The sequence below is a fragment of the Dermacentor albipictus genome, chromosome 1 (assembly GCF_038994185.2).
Source record: "Dermacentor albipictus isolate Rhodes 1998 colony chromosome 1, USDA_Dalb.pri_finalv2, whole genome shotgun sequence".
Lineage (NCBI taxonomy): Eukaryota > Metazoa > Arthropoda > Arachnida > Ixodida > Ixodidae > Dermacentor > Dermacentor albipictus.
Genome location: NC_091821.1, coordinates 218,021,675 through 218,047,933, shown reverse-complemented (window position 1 = coordinate 218,047,933; position 26,259 = coordinate 218,021,675). Strand labels below are relative to the sequence as shown.

Sequence of the window (26,259 nt, the reverse complement as noted above, 5' to 3'; positions counted from 1 at the left end):
AGCGACCCAGGTAGGTGGAGAAACGGTTATACACAAACATACATATATGGATAGTTGGCCCTCGGAAAGTGCGTGAAGTACCCCAAGAATGCAAATGCATTAAATCCTTGCACTTATATATAACTTCAGCAAAAAAGCACCGCTAAAGCGAACAGCAAGGCAAACGGCAAAGCTTCTAAAGCGATGGCAGCCACAAGTGGTGGCAAAACCTCTCCTCCAACATTACCGTTTCCCCCTCCAGTTGGTTTCGCCAGTTGTTCGAGGCATGGCAGAAGACGAATGCCTTCTTCAGAGATGGATAAAGTTGTCTCCAGCGCTCTGGCATTGCTCTTTCTCTTAGACAAGATACTGCATTAAGGAAAACTTGCACAGTAGCAAAAAAAATGGAAGAAAAGAAAAGCTGTTCATTTTAAATATCCTTGCTAGCAGACAAAATCACAAGTACAGTGTTACCTTTTCTTTTTAGTCTTCTCTGATGAAAGTGTGGTACTGAAACGCAATTGCAGATTTGAGACAGCATTTCGCAACAATTCTTTTCCTTTCTCATTTTTATCATACGTTACCCTCCGTTGCACACAGTAAATACCAGTTAGGCAAATCAATGATGAAAGGCAAAAATGAATCAAGAAAAGCATCAGTATAATATGTGGGCCTGTGGCACAGTCTGCTGAAAAAATATGCAGCAAGTACATTTTTCCTTTATTTCACAATTCCAAATTTCCTTTCTCTTCACATGAACTGTAATTGCCTTTATTAGGTAAACAAAGAACTAGTCTAACTAAAAAAAAAAAAATTATGGGGTTTTACGTGCCAAAACCACTTTCCGATTATGAGGCATGCCGTAGTGAGGGACTCCGGAAATTTCGACCACCTGGGGTTCTTTAATGTGCACCTAAATCTAAGTACACGGGTGTTTTCGTATTTAACTAGTTTAACTAGTCATTCTGACAATATATCACATTGCAGGTGGCTGCTCCAGGTGTCCGACCGTGGTGTCACCACCTTCCAAGGACACTTACTTTGCCTTATCAGAGTCACAATCTGTGCTCTTAGGAAAAGGCACAAACTACCTATTTAAGAAGTACAATGTACCAGTGGGGCTCGATCTATTGCCGTTCCTTAACCTTACATTTACAAATGCATTAAAGACAACAATGAGTAAAAATCTTTTTACTAAGCAGTCATATTTCCAAGAGAAATTACTTTGCATGCAATTTCCAGCTTTGCAAAGTGATACTACAGCCATAGCTTTACTCAAACATTTGTACTGACTAATCACCACACCCTAAAGTAACCCACACCACAGCCACATCATCAAAAATGATAATTTATTAAGTGATCCATTATATAATCTTCAAGGAGGCACTAGGACAGACACCTACCACCCATCCTCCATCAACAATGGCCACAAATGATTCCTAGAGTCCTATGTGTGTCATACGTGCACAAAATATTTTTAGGCAAAAACACAAGTTCAGCACACTGGAGGGATAAATCATGCCATCCACATCTGCAGCCACACTGGTATAAGGCCTAAGCAAGTTATGACAAATGTCCAGTTGCCGTAGAGAAGCCAGTCTTCCACCGAAAACATCACAATTTTCTTGTGGCCCAAAAATGAGTAAGATAAGTTGCTTTGAATGAACCGGGGCTCCCATCCGTCAAGACTCATAGCATGCATAAAGATAATTAAGAAACTAAACACAAATGGATGAATTAAAAGCTGCAGGAGTCTGTGAAAGAGGACAATACCCCTGAAATAGAGAAACAAGAAAATGCATGTTTAATAAATAGAAAATTTGGACAAAAGAGAAAAACGTAAGTTTGGCTCTTGTGATTTGCCTGGTACCTTTAATTCAGTCAGCATAATAAACCACCAGGAATTCGCAATGTGACTGAAACACCTGCCACAGCATTTTTGCAATATTGAGATCATATGAAAAGCCGTTCATTCAAGGGCCTTTTTACCAGGTTTGGCCAATTAAAACACAGCGCATGGTTCACATGCTTACGATCGTGTCTGCGAAGTATTTCAGCACTGTGCACCCACTAAAACAGCAGACATTTCAAACCAACCACTGTGCATCCTCACTCTCGAGGAATCGCTGCTCCTAGCCAAAGAATAGAGGTAACACGCACAAACGGCATGACGTAAAACACAGTCCCAGCAATAAACGAGAAGGAAAGGGGGTTAACCAAGCGGCCCGATTTTTATCAGTCATATCATAAGAAGCCAACAAGAGAGAGAGAGAGAGACAAAGAGGAGGAAAGACAGGGAGGTTAGCCAGTGTAAGTACTGGCTGGCTACCCTGTGCTGGGGAAAGGGGTAAAGGGAATAAAAGGAGAAAGAAGAAGAAGAGGAGAAAAAAAAATTAAGAAAATTCACGCAGTACCGCGATACTACGCGATACAACACTCAAAGGCGATCGCACAATTCGCAAGTCCTTAGATACTTCAGCAAAGCCCTTAAGGCCTTGAGTGCCGAAGCCCGTCTGGACCAGTGTCCTAGAGCCTTCTCCTCTGTAAAGGGGCGATTGTCTAGTTTTTCGAGCGCGGTTACGAGCACTGTTCTTGGCACTTTGTAGCTGGGACAGTCACAGAGGAGGTGCTGAATCGTCTCCTCGCAGTCGCAGGTGCCGCAAGTAGGGCTGTCGGCCATTCCAATGCGGAATGAATAGGAGTTCGTGAAAGCCACGCCGAGCCACAGGCGGCACAGAAGTGTTGCTTCCGCGCGTGGTAACCCAGGTGGTAGGCGGAGTTGCAGACATGGATCCAATCTGTGGAGACGTTCGTTCGTGAACTCACTGGTGTTCCACAGATTCTGCGTAAGCTCGCGGGCGAGGGAGCGAAGACTTGTGGCTGCGTCTGTTCGTGACAGTGGTAGTGGTACAACGCGGGCACCGTCGTGGGCCGATCGGGCGGCATCATCCGCATGATGATTGCCCGCAACTCCGCAATGACCCGGTATCCACTGGTAGATGACGTTGTGCCCTTTGTTGATTGCTTCATGGTGGAGTAGTCGGATGTCTGCCACTAGTTGCATATTTGGTCCGTGGTTCAAAGGGGACATCAGACACTGGAGAGCTGCCTTCGAGTCACATAAGAGGGACCATGACTGTGACGATTTGTGACAAATAAACTCTAAAGCAGCACGGATAGCTGCGAGTTCTGCAGCCGTCGATGATGTTACGTGAGACGTCTTGAACTTGAGGGTGACAGACTCTGCGGGAATAACCACTGCCCCAGCTGAGCTATTAGAGCAGATAGAACCATCCGTGTAAACGTGGATGCGTTCTTTGTGTTTGTCATGAAGGAATGAAAGCACGGTTTGTTTGAGGGCAAAAGATGACATCTCCGTTTTCCTCTTGATACCGGGAATATCAAGAAGAGCGTGGAGTGGATGAAGGCACCACAGCGGTAGAGATGGTCGTGCTGCAGGCGTGAAGAAGCCAACAAACACTGACACCAAGGTGAACATAGAGAAAATTACTTGTGCTTAATAAATGAAATAAAGAAACGATACATTAATGGAAATGAAAACGGATGAAAAAACAACTTGCTGCAGGTGGGGAACGATCTGATGCAAAAGTTGTGGGATCGTTCCGCACCTACTGCAAGTTGTTTCTTTATCCACTTTCATTTCCATCAATGTGTCGTTTCTTTATTTCAATTATGAAAGCACAAGTAATTTTCTCTATGTTCTCCTTGGTGTCAGTGTTTGCTGGCTTCTTATGACAGTCCTAGCAATTACACTCATCATGGCATATTACTTCAGTGAATCGTCCAATGCGGACGATGTGCCGTGCCGCAAAAAAGGGAAGAGAGAAAAAAAATAAAGAAGGAGGCGGGGCTTGTCACGTGGTCCCGACACAAACCCTCAGCTAAGGTATGGGAGGAGGAGGGGAACGTCCCTTGTGGATCCTATTCTAGGCAGAGGGAGGGAGTCTCTGTTGGCAGTCGCACTCGCTTTCTGGCAGCATGGCAACAAGGCATTCAATTTTTTCCATCTCTTCCAATAGTAAACATATTTGAAAAATTATTTCAGTAAAATGATCTGGAGGCAGCGTGCTAGAACTTCCAGTGTAAAACTAAGATTTGCAATGGGGCCTGGTGAGACACCCTTTAAGTATTCTATGAACCACCGTAACTCTTTAATGGACAACAGAACATACCATATTAGAGGTTGGATTGCACAACATTTTGACGAGACACACAGAAGAGAGACACACCACAGAGCGCTACTTCCAGCGCTCTGTGGTGTGTGTCTCGTCAAAATGTTGCGCAATCCAACCTCTAATATGCTATATCAACACGCCCAGTCGTCAACCTTGACAAGAACATACCACTCTTAATTACTCAGAACACAGCACTGTAGTGACGAGATATAGCTGCAATTGACCATTTTTTTGTGCCTATGTTAATGGACCTTGTTTAAACTTTTTTTTTTTCTGTTAATTTCATATTTATTGATACGGTGGAAAGATTGCATGATTTGCTTCCACTTCTTTGTATGCTAGTTTCTATAAGTTATTTTGCCTTTATGAAAGCTGCCACAACAATAAATGCAGTCTTTCTAGAAAAAAAATTACTTTCTGTGCTAAAATGAAGACAGAAACCCAATGGCCATTTTTCCTAATATATATTAATTGAATATACTTGAAGGCATGTGTTCATGACTGGTGTGAGCATTCTAAATTTTAGTGCCCTAAGCGTGCCAATTTGCCATGAGCACTTCTACCAATAGGTTATCCTTTCACCAGCATGACCCACACGAGAAATTTTTTTATATGGACACACACGAGATACACAAGCCTTTTAGACTGAACTAAAAGTAATAAATTTCATAATTGCATTTCTTAAATACAATCTTTCTTTTAGATTTTACATTCTAACTAGGTGGTTTTTGGATTGAGAAATTGGTAAATAAGTTTTCAGCGAAAAATTGTTTTTAGTTCAGTCTCTGCAAAGAGCCCTGAACAATTATTGGTTAAAATTTCAAAGAAAAACGTTCCCTAATTGCAGAGAAAATGTTTTTTATACAAGTCAAAACAGCATTTTCAGAAATCTTGTTTGAAGTTTCAACTTATCAAACATCCTGGTATGCACCTGGGGGTTAACCAAGGGTTAACCATAGTTTGCAGCATTATCTGCATCAGATTTTTTTTGGAAACCTTTTCTGACACTTGCATTGGCCTTCCTTCGTTGTTTGCATTACTCTTGCATTAGTTTATTTAAAGTGAAAATTGCAACATAAGCAATCTTTATCAGAGTGCACGCCCACTTTCACGAGTGGGTGTGCATCAGAAGCACGATTTTTTACTCACTTGTGGTGCAACTACAAGCTTGCCATTTGCTGGGCATGTTCTCCATAAGAAAGTATTCAATACTTGAGAAACGGTGTTTTGGGTGCCATCGCCCCTCAACATTATGCCTAACAATGTTCGTTCCATCGCTCTTTGCGCATTCGTTAACTTGTTCTCGTGCTACTTTGTTAAACTCCAAGTTTCTGCCTCATATGTTAGCACCGGTACATTACAGTGATTGTAGAGTTTCCTTTTCAATGGCAGTGGTACGCTCCCAGTCAGTGTTTCACAATGCCTGCCCTATGCACTCCAACCCATTTTTTATTCTGTAAATTTCCCTCTCATTGTCTGGGTCCCTTGTGAGTAATTGACCTAGATAAATGTACTCCTGCACAAACTCTACAGGCTCACTGGAGATCATGAATTCTTGTTCCCTTGCCAGGCTATTGAACATTACCTTTGTCTTGTACATATTAATCTTCAACCCTCACTCAACTCAACATTTGACACTCAAATTTTTTAGTTACATCGGTCCATACATTTTCCCGGTAAGTAGTTTTCTCACGCTTCTTTCAAAACCTTAGGAACAAGGTTCTACCATATTACAGATGTGTCATCAAAGCAGCATATGACTGGCAATCACATAGTTCCTTAATTGTACTTAAATGACCATTATTGCCCCAAAAAACGCAGAGAGTTCCTTGGATGAAATGCATTCTACATGCAAAGCAACAAGTAGATGCCTCAGGCAATGTCAGAGGGGCTTTTCTGAGTCCCTTTCAACAAGCAATAATGGTAGCGTATTTCTTTTTTTCCTTTCTATTTTCAGTATTTAAAACACTGATCTCACTAGCTTTCTCAACCGCTCACACTTCCAACATTGAATTCTGCACCAATCCTTCTCTATATATACATGAACAAGGTTTTTTACAAAATGAAATTTGATTGTAGTTTGCCTCTCACCAGGCCACATAGCAAGCGTGGGTTATATGCTGGAAGTTGCTACACATCTTTTTGGGAGCGTTCTACTGCAATAAATTTTCAAATTGGTTCATTAATAGACGAGATAGAAATATTTTAGTATCGCAAACCCATGATTTCAGGAGGCAAGCGTCATTATCAATATAACACTCTCTCCACTTGCCCCCGTCCAGCCTCTACAAGCGAAATTCCTTCCCGGCGTTCCCCCATACCGGAGCTGGAGGATCGTGTGACGCATACATCACGGGCCCCACCTTTCTTTTTTTTTCTCTACTTGCTTTTTTCTGCACGGTGCACTTCTGCTGATGGTCGCGCCTGCGAGCTGTTGTGTTTGTCTTGCTTTGTGTGCTGTGCACAAGAACACCTGACTAGTGGTATAAGTCAAGGCTACACGAACACTGAGGCAGACGCAAGCTTATCACAGGGCATGATTGCATGCTGGAACATGGCAGAAAATAACACAGTTCCACTCCCAGTGCACATGACTGTATGACGTGGGAACAAGCAGACGAAATGAAAGTACACCTCTTTTCCTGCATTGCAAAGTAAAAGAAAAACACACAGACACTCGGTTTGTGTTTTATCATTTCTCTAAACTTCATCTACTGAAGCAACAGATTACACAAGTAACAGACGTTGACCACGAGGAGAAGGGCAAACAGTGCATATAGTTTGAAATTTCAGATCTTTCTGAGGTGCATAGCAATGCAATTCTTAGCAGACACGATCGTGAGCGTGCATTGTATCCACTGCGCTTGTAAGCTCAAAATGGCCAGACCTGGTAAGGGGCCCTTTAATGCATGCTGTACATCATAAGAATTTAAGCTCATTAAATGATCAAGCTTCAGATGTTAGTAATGACAATACTACCAAATTTTAAGCACAGCAGCTATGTAGACACATGCAACTCCTTTCTGGTGGTAGCTTCTCTCAAAATTTTCCAAATTTAGCTTTTTCTTCATAATAACCTCGCATAAGCACCATCAGAGCATGACAAAGCAGCTGAGAACACTGTTTAGATTTAGGTAGCAACACAATTATGTCTGTGCAAAAGACCTGAAACAGAATGCACAAAGAATGCCATGGTTGCATGACTGCGAGACATGACCCCATAATCATGCAAAATTTATAATATGCACTTACTTGGCCACACTACATGATGTAAAAATTTAAATGAAAAGCTCTTTGTCATGATATTCAACCATTTGCTGCAAAAAGTGTTCCATTGTAATCAAAATACTTTGGTAACTACTGCCAAGAAAGTACAGCTGCCAAAAGAAGTCCAAAGATTGTCACTATGAAAAAGACGACTCTTCACTGCATGAGCATGTTGCCAGAAATTAAGGTGTACACTACACATGCCCTGTACAACCTACGTTGTGCCTCACTCAATACAAAGTTAGAGTAATAAAATTATAATATTAGCAGTTGATAGCATGGCGCAGTTAAAAACCAAGCACACTGAGACTGTCCAAATACACACTGTGCAACTACTATATGTAACAAAAGCGATTTAAAGGCATGAAAGTAAGACGTTACAAAATCATAAGTGAACCTACCTGTTTTTTGCACTACTTGCTGTAACCAACACTGGTATAGCAATGACAGTGACAGCAGTGGCCAATGATATGTTCACCAAGGCCAAAGAAAACACCACTGTAGAAAATGCAAGCAGCATGGCACATTTATGCGCAGCCCTTTCCATGCCATTCCTGAAATCAAATGAAGAAACACTGATTGATTGATTGACTGATTGATTGATTGATTGATTGATTGATTGATTGATTGATTGATTGATTTGCTGAATGACTGACTTGTAGGGTTTAACATAACAGAACAATTTTCACTTTCACAATTTTCGCTGGCTATGAGAGCTGCATTAGTGGAAGGCTCCGAATCAATTTCAACCACCAAAAGCTTGGTACACAAGTGTCTTTGCAATCTGCCCCTATAGAATATGGCTGCCATGGCAATGAATCGAACCCGTGACCTCGTGCTCAGCAGCAGAATGCCATAGCCACTGAGCCACCACAGTGGGTGAAATCGAGCAATGTTCATTAGGATTAAATTCTGCTAGCCCAAGCACACTGAATAATGCATTGTTAATAACCTGTGGCTGCAATGCTTTCTTGCACAATATCCTGGATTACAACTACCCTCGTTTGATTTGGGAAAGAGAATGCGAGTTAGCAAAAGTTCACAGAACCCATCCTTTGAGCACGTTGATCAACGTTAATGCAATTGACATTGAAGTGGTGGTGCACATGTAATTTGGTGGTGGGAAATTGATTATTGAGAGGAGCATGCATTCTTACATAACCATTCGTGGCGTCAAACACAATGGAAAGCGCAGGTGGGTGGATGATAGATGAGAGCATGTACAGGCACATGTTCAAGATGCCACTTGATAATGTATCACCATTGTTTTCTTTTCGCGTGTTCCAGTTTAAAGGTCAATAGAGAGAACTGAAAAAGCAATTGCCAAGATGCGTATGTATGAGCCGTGTACTGCAGCCAAGTTTCTCTCTCTGGACACACTGCAGCATGTAGAGGCATGCTCGCAATGTCCCCCTCCTATTACATGGCCTGCAAGACTGCACCGATGGCATGCCAGTGAGCGCTAACACTGAGAATTAATCCCTCATTGCCCAGCGCATGACCATGGCCGAGCAGATACAGCACTAGGCTGCTGAGCTCGGAAACCCAGGTTCGACATTGACCAACAATAAAGTTTTTCAAGTCTTTCTTCTCATAAGAAAGACCGCTAGATTAAAGAGGCTAGAATCCCAATACAAACCACAAAGTGGAGACAGTAGGCTAAGAATGCTAATCGCATTAAAAACAGGATGCAAAGGTCTGAATGGTAGCTACTTTAGAGGGACACAAAGGAGAAGAGTTGAGCTGTAATAGGAAATTGACTTTCTGCAACCCCCCTCCCCCCTTCACCCAGGAAAATAGCTCTGGCACTGAGAGGAGGCGTGGCAAATCAGAAAAGATAGATAGATGGATGGAGGGTGATCCTACCTTGAAAATTCTCCCATCAGTTTGTCGCAGATTTTGATGATGACTACTCGGGCTTAGTTATATGTCTAGAAGTTGGACTAGTGAGCTAAATGAGCCAGACCGAAATTAGCAATTTTCACGGATTTCTACTGTACTACAATGACCCAAAAAAAGGAAAATGTTTTGAAATCTGCGACATCACATTGATGTACTAGTACTGGGGTTTCAGTGCAAAACATTAAAAAATTTATTTTGGCCTTCATTTTCTCTGCTAATAAGCAACCTCTTAGCACAATATTAAAAAAAATATGGTAGGCGACCCTAATCTTTGATTCAGGTGTCTCTTAATGGCAATCGCACCTCAGCATTGGTGCTCTTTAGGTTAAGTGAGCAAACGTATTTCCCTTGGCACGATATGCGGGTGAGGAGCGAGGGAGGGCGAGGAGGAAGCACAGCTAGTGCAACATGGTGGGGCGTAGGGCCCCTAGCGAGTGGTGCACAAAACGCGCCTTATGTGCCATCTCCAGTGCCGACATCAGAACATGTAACAAGCGCGTGCGAGCAGCTGTTGTGAGCAAGCGAGCGAATGAGCGAGCAGGTGAGAACCGGAAGAAGTGAGAGAGGAGGGAGTGACGTCACATGTGCTCTGCTAGGCACATGTTCAGTCTATGCCAGGCAACAGTCTTCAATTAACTGGTTAAATATCATGCCACCTTATGGTGTATGACATCATTCTGCTTTCTACTTCCAGGTTTCCATGAATTTTGCCAAGGTCGTGCTCACGTGGCGGGTTTCTAAAGTCTTTCTGTGCTTTGGTGTGCGGTAATCAGTTTTTCTAATTAATTATAATTATTCCATGCACTTCAGTAACTCAATTTGTAACTAAACTTATGCTCTGACATCATATTTGTAATGAAACCCATACATATTGTACTGCACTATTTTTTAATTTTTATTTCGTCCTCAGTAGTCTCGGGAGGTGAACCGGAAGTGCTGCGCAAGAAAGAAGAGTGTCACACGATGCTTGTGCAACTAAGAATAGAGCTTGGAAATGATACTTTATCAGTCTTAACTAGTCTAAAGCTTCTATTTAGTGTCCTTTTAACATTTCCTAAAATGGGAACATATTTCCACCACAAGCTCAGCCTTTAAGCAATGCATGAAATTCACAAACCTTGAGCTTATAAACAACGGCAGAAAAAGTGAAAGGACCAGCACAGCCACATATCCAAAGTACAAGGACTCCTGGCTTGACAGCTGAAAGCGGTGTCCTAACTGATCAAAGTACAGAGGCGCCATCATCAGCAAGAAACCAACAGTGTGTGACACTGTCATGCAAGGCAAAGCTGACCAGGGTGATGCAGTCTGCAATTAAGAAAAACAAGAACATTAAACTCGTGATAAATGCCAGGAAAGCTATAAACACTGCTACGTAATATTGTGCTTAAAGTAAGGTTCAATAGAGTCACAGCAGCTCAAGTGGTGGACGTCCATGCATGTCATTTAACGATGCATTGTTTATGGAAATACATCAGCTCAATATGTGAAGTTCCATGACGAAAGGCATAAAAGCCCACACAACAACAATACCACTGGCTAGAGGGCTATAGGCATTCGTCACTGGAACGTTCTACTGTCAAATTTACATTCCTTACATACAATACTTACATTTCTACAACTATAATAACAGGTCTGTTAGTCAGGCACTTGCTTTTCTGCATTACATAGCACAACGAAAAAAATTAAACGTTTTCAGTTGAACTGTAGAGAAACAACAGAAACACTGTATTAATAGGCAGTAAGAGCTAGTAAATGACACCTTGATCATATTTGAACATACAAACATGTACGCAAAAATAATACTTTTGTCCCACACAAATGTTTTAAAGTTTCTTAATCACACATAATGCAAAAGTTGTGGGTTCAGTCCTTACCGACGACAAGTTATCTTTTAGCCCACTTTCATTTCCCCCCTTTTCTTTATTATTTTCTACATTTCAATTTCAACCACAGCTAATTACCCCTATGCTTACCTTTGCTTCATTGCCTGTTGGCTTGCAAGGTGATAACAAAAATCGAGCCCCTCTGGTTCCCTTCTTCTCATTAATCATGTTGGTAGCTATTGTAAGTGTAAGGCTTTCCCCATCATTGCAGTTACAGTGATCACTCAATAGCATAAAGCACAAAGCTCTATTAAATTAAATTATGGGGTTTTACATGCCAAAACCACGATCTTATTAAAAGCACGCCGTAGTGGGGGACTCCGGAAATATGGGCCACCTGGGTTTCTTTAACGTGTGCCTAAATCTAAGTACTCGGGTGTTTTTGCATTTTGCCCCCACCAAAATGCGGCCACCGTGGCCGGGATTTGATTCCGCGACCTCGTGCTTAGCAGCCCAACACCAACAAAGCTCTATGCTCCATTCCACTGACCTCAGGCATCACAGAAGTTGAGGCTGTTGCTGATCAATTCATGACACAGAACAGATTAGAGACATTACTTGGCTGACATATATGAGCATTTTAGACAGATGCCTGTTACTTGTTGTAAAGTAGCCATTACATACAAGCCTTCAATTATGTCAAAACACCTAGGCTTTCAAAATTTTCTGTTTTAACATAAAAGCAATGAATTCATTCTTTTGACAAAGACAGTCCACTGACCTGATAGAAATAAAGTTGACCTTAATTTCAGTTTCCTCGTTTACTTTAGTAAACTTAATTTACCAAAGAAATAAACTGAAACTGAAAAAATGTTTTCTTTTAGCTAGAAATGGGCCCATTCTCAGTGTGTGTTCTTTTTTATTTATTTTATCATCCCGTTACAAATGTCAGTCACAACATGCACTGTGCTACATCACATTTCAGCTAAAGTAATTGCTCAAAAAGTTTCTGAAAATTGAAGTTTCAAAGCACCCATACAGCGTCAACAAAAGCTATTTGTGGTTTTACTGTAAATAACCAAAAATAGAAACATCTGAAAAGCACAATATACCGTATATGTAGTACACTTAACTAAGGGCCACACTCATCTAAGAGCTGCAAATGCAACTTGGCAGCCCAAAATTCTAAAGCAATTTTTTTCACATGTATGAAGACACCGTGCATGGCATGCACGTCTTCAGACATTGTTGTGAAAAGCTTTGAAGTTACAGGCACATGTATTTCCATGGATGGCATGGAAGATGATTGTATCAAAAAGTGTGCTGTTGAGCCAAACCTGAGCAGCAGCAATATTAACAGTGGTGAGGTCTAGACAGGCACCAGGTGCATGGCACACAAGTGTGAACAAATGAATGTACAGTATTAGGAAAACTATAGCGTTGGCCCTTTTGGTACTAAGGGATTACTGTGATTAGGCAGGGCCAGAAAAATTGGACCCAAATGGCCAAACCCATGTAAAGGCCACACATCGCCATGATAGAAAGAAAAAAAAAGTGCGACCCTTACAAGAATCCATACGGTATGTGCCCCTTGCCCACGGTTCCTCTCTGGGCTAGACCACGCTAAAAATATTGATGTATATTTTGCTTAGACTGATGTTAGCCAAGGCGATTCCTATGCTATGTGGAAAAACCTTCGCTCCATTGTGCATTACTAATCAAGGAGGAAGCATTTGTATTGATTCCTTGAAAGTTGTGTTCTCTCTGCATTCTCTTATGTTTTTGAAGCCAGGACTGTCAGTAAAGGCATCCCCTACTTCCCCTACCTTCCTCATACTCCATAAACATCCTCAAACAGCTTAGCCTTTTAGTGCACAAAAGACACAGGGGCAGTATAACAGGTGTATACGAAGTGCTCCTCTCTAAGCTCGCGGCCACTCTAAGCTGGTAAAACGAGGCATCACTAAACTAACTTTAATGAATGCACTTGGTTGCTCTAGCTTTCACAAGTGTCGTAGCAATTTATTGCACTAGCTGACCGCTTGAAAAATGCCGGGTATCTTCAGCCAGTGATCACCTCAGTAGCCAAAGGTTTGCTAAAGATGTTCAAACACACCTGCCAGAATGTGCAATCTGACGTACTGAACCACAGATGGGGTGTGGAAAGCTAAAAAGGTGCGCGGCGATACCCTATATTCATGATGTTTCACACAGGCTGAAAAAGACTGCCAACAGCACCAAGGTGAAAGTAGTCTTCTCCGCACCAAAAAAGCTTTCAAGTATGTGCAAGACCAGCTACCGCAGCATAAGCAGTTGCTAGACAAACCACAAAGAAGGCTTTGTTAAATGTGAGACCAACATTGTCTACCGGCTACCGCTGTCACGCAAAAAAAAGTACACTGGACAGAAGGGACAATGCACTTGCCTGAATAGTGGGAGCACGCACACAATAGTGGTGTGGGCAATCTTAGCTTCCACTGCAGAAACCATGGGTGTGATCCCCAGTATACACAGTGCTGTATAGTAGGCAGAAGTGCTACGCAAATGACACGTAAGATTATGGAAGTGGCGAAAATTGCTAGTATGGGGGACGTGTGCGTCGCTCCACAATCTGTTGACCTTACTAAAAAAAATTTGATTACCTTAACCACATGCAGAGAGTGGCTTGATCGATATGGCAGTAAAGACTAATCTCATAATCTTGCAGCTTAGCACCTTCATAACTTGGTTTTATCATCAATTGTCATCCTCTTTATACTGCTTGATGTCATGGTTTATCAACATGTACAAATTCACTTGCGCAAGCTGGTTGTTTGTGTCACATATATGTGTGATGCTTGTGAAAAGGAAAACTTTACCTACGTCTATCACACTGTTCCTATGTCTTTTGTGTGTTAAAAGCCTAAAATGGAATACCAACACACCCAAACGTGCATTTTTCGGCTTCTCTCCAAAAGCAAGCTGGCCCTACGCAACTTGAATTAGCGCCGGAGCCTCCATGAGCTGCATCCAGGTATAGCTAGTACAGAATAAGGCTGCTTGCCCAGCTGTGTTAAATCAGTACGAGATCCAACCACTAGCCAAGCTTATGCAGAAAGAAATTGACTGTACGCACCTGCCTCAGTGAAAACACACTACAGGCAGCAATTTTTCATAATACGCTGTATACAGGCTGTTGAAAGACTAATGAATAAAAATGACTAACTGCAGAGAAAAATGAAATTGCACTCACTATTAATCGAGCATGAGAATGAGAGCATGTCACAAAGTTTGGGGGATCATTTAAGCAGCATAACTGTTAGAGCGAAAAATAAGTAACCCAATAAAAATAGTTCAGCATAGCCAGCCAAAGCACACATTTTGCACTGTTGTATTTGGAAAGTGCAACACGAATTGGGGTCCATTTGGGTGATGCATCTTTTCGAAGTTTTATTTTTCGACTCCTTGAACTGCCAAAGATTTAAAATCTGAACAAAATAAAAATGCAGTCTTCATATAGTGTATAGCAATGTTTGTAGAAGAATTTCAATGTCAATGGCTGGCAGCATATTGAAAAGCCATTGATCAAACTGAATAATGTTGTGTGACATGGTAAGGATAGATTCAAGATAATGTTAAAATTTCCATACTTAAAGTCTATTTTTTACTTGTTCAGCTCAAGGGCTATTCAGCATAATAGCATCCCCTTTGAAGTGAGTGGAACAGAAGCAGTCACCTTTTGATTACTGGTCGTGCCAGCACTTTTCGGATCCCCACTCAAAGACAAGAACAGTACTCCAGCCTGAAGGAACAAAAAGACGTGTTAAGGTTGTGCAGGGAAACATTAAAAATATACAGCCGAATTATTTTCCGCCAGCTGTTGTTTTTAAAAACATAAATGCAAGTAAATTCCATGCAACGAACAAACGTATGCACAGTCACATTATGGGTTTTTCATTGACACCAAAACTGAGATGTCACTGTCATCTTACCTTAGTCACTTCCAGCTTCCCTTCAGTTTGTGTGAACTACCAGGTCAAACTATGTACTACCCTGGCCAAACTTTTGTCTTTTTTCTTGAAAATGTATTTTATTCTCTTTCCAACATGCTAACCATAGCCTGGTGCCAACAGCAGCCGTACTTCCTTAATGCACCAAAATGACAATCCTACAGGAAACCTGCATTGTCCAAGGGACCTGCAACTGCTTCAGTGTCCTACTATAATTTTCCAATGCCAGCTACTTGACTTCAACAACAATGAGATGATAAGTAGCAAGAGAAGAATGCCTTTTTTATTGCTTGCTTGAGTGGTGCACGAAGGACTATTGTAATCTAAAAGGAGTGCCTACGCTGAAGCACTGAAGTACATCCATGGTCATTCACGCAGGAAGCCTGCACTTTTGCTCTTTGTAAGAGCTTGACACTTATGTTTTTAGATGACCGATGATGGGTAGCATCATTAGAAACAATGTGCCAAACTATAAACTGTTTATTACAGTTGCTACCCTGCATGCTGTAGTGCTGTTTTCGGTGCAGAAATTTTATTGACGGCACCCTATACTTGAGCTTTGAATCTGCAACCAAAACCATACCAAATATATAGACTTTAAAGTTGTAATTTGGCAGCATTCCTTACATTACAATGGAAAGCAGCAGTGGAACTTCCGCTGAAAGGGTGACTGCAACCATTTCAGGTGAAATTGGAACGATGCCAACTGCCACTATTTCTAGTAGGTACTGTACTGCTGTCTAACAAATCAATGTATTAAACCGAATTAACTCAAGGAACAAGAAATACGCTAGTAAAGCCCATTATATTTAAACCAGGAAGCTGCCATTTACATACAGGTAATTATTTAACACTTAAGCAAAAGCTTTAGAGATCACATGACACAGAAGGGGGAAAAGCAAATTGTTACCCCTCATAAGTTGCATCCATCACAGCAGTTCTAATAAAGGATGCTTTCTTGATGATACGAATGAATTGCAAAGAGAATGAGTGCATTAAAATGTGCATTTAAGAAAACCTGATGGCCACGAGGGCATTTGCCAGAACACACATCTACAACAAGCAAGGTGCACATATAAGAAAAGATAATGACAACACAGTCAGTAATCCTGAAATAATTTACTGAAGCTCAAACTAATGCCCTTAAATAAAAACACATGCACAGAATGCAAAAACCTCAGACCTGTCCTGGCAACCAGGTAAAGAATACCTCTGCTGTTGTAACTGATATTGTGCTAAACACACAATTATTAACTTACTTTTATGTATTTTGCTCCCATCAGTTATCTTGCAGTTTTGCTGTCAGTGGGTTCCCTCTGCTTAAAAGTCCATTTAAGTGAATGTGTTCTTTATTAAAGCATGTGTCATGGCACAACATTTTCCATAAAACAAGTCCAGAAGAATGATCAACATAGTGGCAACAAAAAAGAGCACATCAGACATCAGTATCTGATGGTATTTCACCACATGCAGTAAATAAAGTATGCCACTGGTACCCACACAGGATGCTTCCACCTTGCAAATGCATCATGGTTAAGCAGGTTGCTACATAATATAGAATGAGTTTCGTTTCCTCATGCTTACTTTCTGTCCTTGCTTTTGGTAGCAAAGGCATTGCAGAATGAATGGAAAAGAAAATGGTTACCTGCGCCAGTGTAATGTAAGGATTCCTTTAGCTCAATTCTGTTTTTTGCTTATCATCAAGGTTTACGGCCGGCCAATTCTGGTGATAATATAGGCATACTGCCACACGGACCACTGACCAAGCACAGAAAGAAATAGCATTGAAATAGAATCATTACATTACACCGGTTCTGATCAATTTAATTCTGGAGTTTTATGTGCAAAATCACGATGATTATGAGGCACGCCATAGTGGGGGTCTCTGGATTAATCCTGAACATCTGGGGTTCTTTAATGAGCACCTAATGCATGATACATGGCCGTTTTTGCATTTTGTCCCCATCAAAATGCAGCCACCACGGCCAGGATTCCATCCCATGCCCTCGGGCTTAACAGTGGAACGCCAAAGCCACTATGCCACCACGGTGGGTCACTGGCCCTGATTGATATTATCATCTTTCAAAAGGTGTTAATTATAATGATACATTCATAAATTATAAATGTTTATTATAATAAACATTTGCTGTGCACTGTGGCCTATGTAAGCTGCAGGTGCACAATGGCAAATATTTTTTTCAAGATAACCTTTCTACCCACAAAAATTTAAAGTAATTAATAACCATACCTTACCTTAAGGTTTGGTCATAATTCTGATAAGGGGTCGACTTGGCTTATCCCTACAGCTCTAAGAAGTGACTATCAAATTTTCAGAAAGTATGGCCACCACTACAGCACAGCTGACTTCTGTTAATTCAACATTGGCTAACTAAATTCCTGTTTCAGTTCAGGAATTCCATTTAACCATGTTCAAAAGCCCCCAAAAATGCCTATGTTTTTAAGCACTTTAATTTGAACTTTCAGATAATTCTAAAGAATTATACACTTTCCTAACAAAGATGTTCTAAAATCTTACTGGCCAACAATAAAAGCGTAGCAAGATGACTGGTGCACAATGTGCCAATAAATTTTACAACATACCTTCAGTAAAGCTGGAAGGCCAATCAAAGCAAATGCAGGGCTATACAATCCAATAGAAACATATCTTCTTGTAGATGGCAGCAAGTAGAAGAAGAATGACTGGTGAAATCGTTCTAGCAAGTTGTTCAAGCTAGAAAACACACCTTCAAGCACTCTGTAAAATGAAGTCATCAAGATATTTATTAGTGCCTTTCACATATAATTTAAAGGTACAATGTGATGAAGATTTTAGTTTCCAGATGCAGATAAGAAACTAAAGAAATGAAAAGCTCAAGCGACATACAGAAGCCTAATTTCGGGCTAATTCATTCATCACCAACTCTCTTTCAAACTCTTGAATATGCATTGCCAATAATAAAGAAGAGAAATTGAACATAACACATTTAAAAAGAATGTAGATGAATTCAAGCAGCTACACAACACTGATATTTACGGCAAAAGTGATTTAACTTCCACAAATATGATGATGTTAATGTGAAACAACAACCCTAAAATATATGCTGTTAAAAACTGATGCAGAACACAGAATAAAAAAATACTCACCTGCCAACCTCTTCAAATCCAACACTAACAGAGGCCACTCCATCTGCATGACCTTCCAAAGTCAGGGCTTGGATAGCATAACGATGAAAGAGTCCATGGCCCCCATTTGGCTGACCAGATGCTTGAGCAGCCATCATGGCTGTCATGGTCTTAAATGACTGCATCCAGCCTTCAAAAGGTTGTAAGTCATAGGGAGACACCTGTAAAAACCACAGCTATGCTCTAGCACAAGCAGTGAATGAGGTTTTTGCTTTAAAGGGCCCCTCACCAAGCCCTGTAGCAAATTTCAGTTATACGCTGGAAGTTGTTACGTGTCCTCTAGGGAGCGTTCTGCCGCAAAAGTGTTTCAAATCAGCTCATTAATAGAGACAGAAATATCTTAGTGCTGTGAAACCATGATTTCAGCAGGTGGGCTCCACTGCCAAGCAAGACGCTCTCTCCACTCGCCCCGTTCAGCCTTCACAAGCGAAGTTCCTTCTCTGCGCTCTCCCATACGCTTTTTTTTCCTTCTTGCTTTTTTTCCGCCCAGCGCTACGCATTTCTGCTGACGGCGTCACGCACGAGCTGTTGTCTCGTTCGTACAGTGCACGATTTTGCGCGCTCTGCACAAGGACGCATGACTAGCGGTATAATTCAGTGCTACACGAATACTGAGGCAGAACAAGCGGATCGCAGAGCATGATCACGCACTGGCACACGGTAAAAAATGGCATAGTTTAGGTACTTGCACACGTGACTATTTGACCGTGGGAACAAGCAGATGAAGCGGAAGTACATCTCTCTTGCTTCGGTGCAAAGTAAAACAAAAAACATGCAGACATTTCGTTTGTGTGTTTTATTATTTCTCTAAACTTCAATTCGTCAATTCAAGCAACAGATCGCACAGATAACATATGCTGTCTTCAATAAGTCTCGAATTCACATGTCACCATGAGCGACGTCACACTGCAGACACGACTACATAGGCGCAGGGGCACAACTACGTCACCGTCCGGCTTGAAGCGCAGCGGCCGCGAGGAGAATGAAAAACGGCGTTCAGTTCAAAATTTCAGGTCTTTACACGGCGCATAGCGATGTAATACTTTGCAGACGTGATCATTATCGCTCAATGTATGCTCTGCGCTTGTCAGCTCAAAATGGCCGGACCTGGTGAGGGGCCCTTTAAAGAATCCTGCAATGTAATAGTCAGCAAAATGGCTTGCACCCACAGCGCATGGTTGTGTAGTGATTACAGCGCTGAACCTGCTAAGTACAAGGTCAAAGGTTCGATTCCCGGCCAGAGCAGCCACATTTCATAGGGCCGAATTGCAAAAATGCTTGTGTACCGTGCATTGGGTTCATGTTAAAGAACTCTGGATGGTCAAAATTATTCCACAGTCCTCCTCTATGATGTGCCTCATAATCAGATCATGGTTTTGGCATGTAATATCCTAAAATTTCTTTTCATTTTCTTTAAGGGTTATTTGGTGGCCCCTAAGCAAGAAACTTTAGCAAACAAGTAAATGCACTGAACTCTCCTTTTTTCATTCCTCAGAAGGTAACATGCAGCTCCTCCATTTTTAAAACATCCTGTTTACCTACTCACAGTACTGTAACTAGTAATAGGACGTAAGCAGGACACCAGGCAAAGGTGAACTTCGAAGACGAACACTTTTAATTAGGCAAACTAGTGCACACACCAAAAAAGGTACAGCTTGGCAGTTAGAATGTCATAACTAACACAGTCAGCAGACTGAATGAAATGGTTAACTGGCTCCCTATTTACAGAATGTCATTGTGCATACTTGCATACATTGTGCAATCAAGGAGTACAGGTGGCATATGCGAATATCTTGGGAAAAATCTGGTCCTACAACTACCTTTGCTCTCCACAACAAAACTAGAAAGTTACCTATCAAGAAAGGGTTCAGGCAAGGGGACACAATATCTCCAATGCTATTCACTGCATGCTTAGAAGTAGTATTCAAGCTATTAGACTGGGAAGGCTTAAGAGTGAGGATCAACAGCGAATGTCTCCGCAACCTTTGATTCGCAGATGACGTTATCCTGTTCAGTAACACTGGGGAACAAATTACGAAAAATGATTGAGGACCTTAACCAAGAAAGTATAAGAGTGTGGTTGAAGATTAATATGCAGAAGACAAAAATAATGTTCAAAAGCCTGGCAAGGGAACAATAATTCTGGATCGCCAGTCATTCTCTAGATTCTCTACACAAGTATGCTTATCTAGGTCAACTAACAGTGGATCCTGATCATGAGAAGGAAATTTACAGAAGAATAAAAATAAGTTGGAGTGCATAAGGCAGACATTGGCAGGTCCTGACTGGAAGCTTACCACTATCATTGAAAAGAAAGGTGTACAATCAATGCATTCTACCGGTACTAACATATAGGGCAGAAACTTGGAGGTTGACAAAAAAGCTTGAGAACAAGTTAACGACCGCGCAAAGTGCATGGAACCAAAAATAAGCGTAATGTTAAGAGACAGGAAGAGAATGGTGTGGATCAAAGAGCAAACAGGAATGGTCAATACTCTAGCTGACATTAAGAGAAAAAATGGAACTGGGCAAGCGATGTAATGCATAAGTTAGATAACAAGTGGTCCATTAGAGTTGCAGAACGAGTGCCAAGGGAAGGGAAGTGCAGTCGAGGACAGCAGAAAACTAGGTGGGGTGATGAAATTAGCAAATTTGCAAGCGCAAGTTGGAATCAGCTAGAAAAGATGGGAGTAATTGGATATCGCAGGAAGCAGCCTACATCTTGCAGTGGGCATAAAAATAGGCTAATGATGATGACCATGCATACCAGAATAATGGGTGGTCCTAACAACAAATTTGGCAATGCTCCACACGCATGATGCACATGTTACAGACTTGTCAACCTTAAGATTTCAAAAATTCATGCAAAGGTCGCAAAATTGTGGGTTGCTAAAGAGTACGCATTTGGGCTGGTTGGTTCATGATTACGAGCAATAAAAACAGCGCTAAACGACGGGACGAGTGAAGGGACACAGACAACGGCGCTGAGTAGTCACAATTTGCTGCCCTCGCGTCGGTGGAAGAGTCAATGGTGTCAACACTGATGGTCACTTCTGAGTCAAAGTTGGCCAGCTTGAGTCCTGTTGGCAGTAAAACTTGCTCCAAAGACGCGTTCACCATCCACACGTGAGCACGACCGTCTACACATTCTATAATGGATCGAGGAACCAGTACATTTTTTTTCAACATCGTATGGGAGTACGGCTCAATTAACCATGACAGCGAGTGGAGAGCAATGCGTGGAAGTCACCAGAACACATGCCACAGTCTGAGCCAGTAAAAGGACATCATGAGACACAGAAAATACACAGCTTGTCCACGCCAGATACTGCTAGTATGGGTCTTATCACGTGACTTTGAAGAGAAATTTCACCAGCCCCATAATCAAACATTGTATCACATTCACCAAGAAAGTCAATCCCAAAGATGATGTTGCGAGTGGTGTGTTACTAAACAACAAATTCAGTTGGAAAATCTTGTCCACCCACTTCACTATACCACAGCAAATTCCAACAGACTGCAGCGGTTCCCCCCCAACTCCACGAAAAGTAGTCTTTTGGTCGCACACGAACATCACTTTGTCTCCCAGACGATTCTTAAACAAAACACTCATTACAGAAATGAAAATCTAGCACCGGTATCGACTATGCATCAGTATTTAAACCATCAACACAGACACACACTTTGTTTTTGCGCATGGCGACAGGCAGAGGACTACTTGACCGTACCACGACCTCGCCTCCAGTGGCCGCACCAGCTAGTTTCCCAGCTGGGATGGAGGCAAAAGTGAACAACAGCGAGGTGATGGCAAGCGACAATAGCCGGTCGCAGGAGGAGTAAGACTGCTGTCAAAAGCTGGAGACTCAAGCCGGGATGCACGTTCACGCGGTTGTCGTCGAAGAGGCAAAGTGGTCTGCCACGGCACGCTGTCTTGACCTCCAAATTGATAATCAGGTATGCCGAAAACTTGCTGCTGCCGTCAGTGACAACACCTGCCGATATGTCCATGGATACCACAGCAAAAGCAAATAGGTGGCTCGCGATACACAACATAGTCATAAAGTGGGACCTGGGGCTGGCTGTACCGGGGAGCAAGGTGTTGGGATGGTGCGGTCTGACGACATTTGAAGGTACGCAAAGGATGCCGGAACTCTGCCATGTCGATGCGGATGCGTTCACCACGCAAAGGCTGAATTTCGCTGTTAGATTGCAGTTGGCAAATCACCGGCTGTTCAGGACAGCGTACGTCAAGCGGGCATTCAGGTTACTCCTGTCCTGCGTCTCTGCCTCCACCTTGTACTTGAAAGTGCGCCAATTCTTCTTTAATGAGTTGACGTACTAACAAGGCGATGTCATGGGAGGAGGACACGTCCACACCTGCGACCGTGGTCACATTGTCAAATCTATCAAACTTTGGCAATACACGACGGGTCTTCAGTGCCTCAAAAGCATGGCAGTGACGTCTTAGATCAGATGGAGTCCGCAGGTCTTCCTTTGATATAAGGAAATTGTAGACATCTTCAGCAATGCCCTTCAAAAAATGTCCAACCTTATCTTCATCCAACACGCCCGTGTTCACATTTCTGCAGTTTCAATACTTCTTCAATTTAAGTTGTGCATGTTTCTCCGGGCAACTGTGCCCTACACTAAAGCGTATGCTCAGCCTTCTTTCTTTCTGAAAGTGAATCTCTGAAGCAGCTTTTGATTTCTTCTATGAACCTTCCCTACGTTGTCATCATGCTTTCGTTTTTATCGAAACAGAGAAGTGTGGTTCCGGTGAGAAAAAAAACGTTAGCAAGTCGCACCATTGCGTTCCACCCATTGTGACCACTTACCCTTTGATAATAATTTAGCCAGTCGTCAACATCCTCATCAGCTTTGCCGGAAAAGGTGCGCGGTTCTTTTTGAGGGATCCAGCAGATGACTTGCCTTCGGCGCTCACTGTCATCTTGCATGCTTGTGTCATGCCTGCCGCCAGCTGCTTGTGGTTCATTCATGTCCATGTCTTCAGGCGGTAGCCCGAGCATGTGCCAGCTTCGTCGGAGGGTGCATAGAAGAAGGTTGTCCAGAGCGATTACCCCGCACTTCCACCAAAGTTGTTACGAATGAGGTGGATGCAAAAATTGGCCGGTATAATCTGATGAGAGGCCCTTCACCCTTGCTATAAAACTTGACAAAATAATCATCTTATATTATTTACGTTTTGCACAGAAGGTAAAAGCACGGCAGCAGCGATAACATGTAGAAGCAAATGGAAAGAAGTCAAATTATCTCAAGTAAAGAACATGTGCCAGTTTAAAAACTTCAAGTAACAATTACATCCTCCACACACCAATAGCAAGCCCTTTTGTTTGATTTCACTTGAACAAGCAGCTCCTTAAAGTCCCTCAGTTCATTAAAGTGATGTTTTACTATGGATGGTTCAACATGGCTCTACATTGAACCTGCAACAGGGTGCTTTCGAAGTAATAAGCCTAGTGAAATTTGTAGCCTCACAGTAAAATTAAACAAAACAATGCTTTCACCTGAAAATATTCTGGTCATCTATATTCACAAAAGCGAGACATTTCCATCTGTCAACAAGCATATGTAACAAAATTTCTTACTTGATCATGAAATGTTGTGTGCACAGACTCTCGAAGACACAGCTCTATTACCAAGTTGAACAAATCAAGGTTTGGTAGTTGGCCGTTCAATCCAACCAGCTTCAAGTCAAGCCGCCTAATGCGACTACTATGGAGTTCCAAGTTGATTGCGGCTTGAATGGGGCCACTTCTAGCCTTTAGCGTTCCAGGATCAATAACTGTGAAAAAGAAAAGCATGAAGACAGAATCATAAATCTGTATATGTACTGGTAAAGTACCACTATACATTCAACCGGCAAAACAATTAAAGAAGCATGACACGGTTGTGCTAAAATATTACACACCTCCAGGCGCAGTATGGATGTCATGGTAAGCATCCAACCATGCTTGAAATCCAACCAACTCATGTTCAGTGACGAGAAATATCACATCTTTGGCCCATGACCCCTGAGCTGAAAGAGCATGGCACTTAATGAAACTGGTATGCTGTTAAACTGCAGTCTACACAGAGGCAGACGGAACACTGAAGTAAAGGGAAGAAGCAAAAGGTGACCTACAGTGCACTTCATACAAAACTTCATGCCAACTAGAACTACAGTGATTGTAGGACAAGGCTCTTCACCTCTGAAATACTTAGCAAGTGCCACCATGAGTGCGATTCCAGGAAGTGTGGATCCATGAAGGCTGTCCTCCATACGGTATGGTGATGATAACACAAGAGCCTCTGTGCCAGAGCCCCGAGGAGCCCGCAGGATAGCATACACATTTTCTCCACCATGTGTCTGCACCCAATTTAGAAAAGGTAGCAGTGCAGAAAAGGTCAAACATTGTATATAAAACAAGCAAAACTGCTCACTTATGCCCCATTCCTTTGGACCATTAGCAGGTGCCACTTCTAGCATGCAAAAAGCATGACAACATATAATTCACAATTTTCATATAAAGTCTACTTCCGTATTCCAATCCAGTACAATGTTGTGCAACACAGAAGAGAAGATCTTGCATAGAGAAATAAACAAGGAAATGCATAGATATTAACCAGACGGACGTCCGGTTCTACACTCTGCACAGGGGAGAGGGATTAAAATAAGAAAGGAGAGGAAACCTAGAGGGTAAAAACACTTGTAGCCTTACAGTGTTGTGATACGCAGTTATACAGTATAATTACGACGTATGTATTGCTGGGCCGTTCAGCAATAAATTGCATACATCATTTGTTTATATAATTTAATCCTCCTTTTAAACTACAAAGTGCCTTATAGATAATACGTACGGGTTTCGATCCCAACGGGTAGTGAAGGCTGAAATTGTGTCTGTACACATCAAGCCCCAGTTGACGGAACTGACCAAGCAGCCATGGCAGAGGCAAGCTGTAAAGCACATAGTCGTTTGAGAATGAAGTTCGCAACCTGCCGCCGAGACTGTGTTTCGCTCGCACCAATAGAGAAACTTTCTTCCATTCAGTGCAAAAATTTAAATCAGTAGTGACACAGAAACCACTTAATTCGGAGTACAACCACACAAACAAAATGCTCTTTACCTTGCGTGACTTCTAGCCTCTTCTTTCAGGCTTTCCAATGTGTCCTTTGCGAATGTACCAAGGTTGAACCTCCTGTTCACAAGACCAGGTAGGAGGGCATTCTCCGAGAAATATGTCTTGTTGTTGCACTCATTCCAGGCTAAGACAGCAAAAGCGATCAGCCCGGCTACATATGCCAATGTGCACAGTCGATTGCAATTCTTCTGAACCACCAAAACTACTTTGTTGTTTTGTGAAGTGTTCATGAGCACACCCATGTTCACCCCCTGCTGGCGCCACAACTTTTTATGCCACAATCTTGGGTCACTACTGCACTGGTGTGCTGGAAACCCAGCCCAGCGGGCTCAGCCTCCTAAAGATCCATCAGACGACACCGGCACGCCGACGCGCGGCACGGGCTACACCATAGAAAAAGCTACACTCGTGACTCTAGAGCGACCACGCACTTTGATGCGCAGCGCACATGATTCTCTATCAAGACTGATGTGAAATAAAAGTGTTTTCCAAACTTGTTAAACTGACAAACGCCACGCTAAAGAGTTCATGTCTATCCAAAACATTATATCACTTGCACAAAAAAAAAAAAATACCACACATTTTTTTTCGTTACCCTCAGCAGCCCCACCAACTGGTCTTAAACGGAACTAAAAGAAAATCGAAAATGTTTTTGATATGACTTAGGTTCAATAAAAGCTCCAGTTTCATTCGTTTTAGCCAAAAAAACATTGAGGGTGAATATTTTTTGTTTTTACTTTTGTGCATAAGTGTGATACTCAAAGAGCGCATGCCGAG

The 26,259-nt window shown here is 42.0% G+C and overlaps 1 protein-coding gene across 1 annotated transcript; it reads right to left on the bottom strand.

Moving 5' to 3' along the window:
• Positions 1–1,311: 1,311 nt before the first annotated feature.
• GAA1 (glycosylphosphatidylinositol anchor attachment 1) lies at positions 1,312–26,063 on the bottom strand. Its single transcript, XM_070530901.1, has 11 exons — positions 25,468–26,063; positions 25,201–25,297; positions 24,550–24,709; positions 24,272–24,379; positions 23,949–24,145; positions 18,304–18,503; positions 17,761–17,914; positions 14,886–14,951; positions 10,462–10,652; positions 7,844–7,996; positions 1,312–1,754 (listed from the first exon to the last, which is right to left on the bottom strand). Exons 1-11 carry the CDS (start codon positions 25,722–25,724, stop codon positions 1,496–1,498), a joined length of 1,842 nt encoding a protein of 613 aa, XP_070387002.1. The 5' UTR covers positions 25,725–26,063; the 3' UTR covers positions 1,312–1,495.
• Positions 26,064–26,259: the final 196 nt, after the last annotated feature.

Excerpts from the sequence above, each read along its gene's own strand:
- GAA1 (XM_070530901.1), bottom strand. The coding sequence starts at position 25,724 with ATGGGTGTGCTCATGAACACTTCACAAAACAACAAAGTAGTTTTGGTG. Across the intron at positions 24,146-24,271 it reads CATCCATACTGCGCCTGGAG|TTATTGATCCTGGAACGCTA; the intron begins GTGTGTAATATT and ends TCTTTTTCACAG. Across the intron at positions 10,653-14,885 it reads GCACGACCAGTAATCAAAAG|ACTGCATCACCCTGGTCAGC; the intron begins GTGACTGCTTCT and ends TCTTAATTGCAG.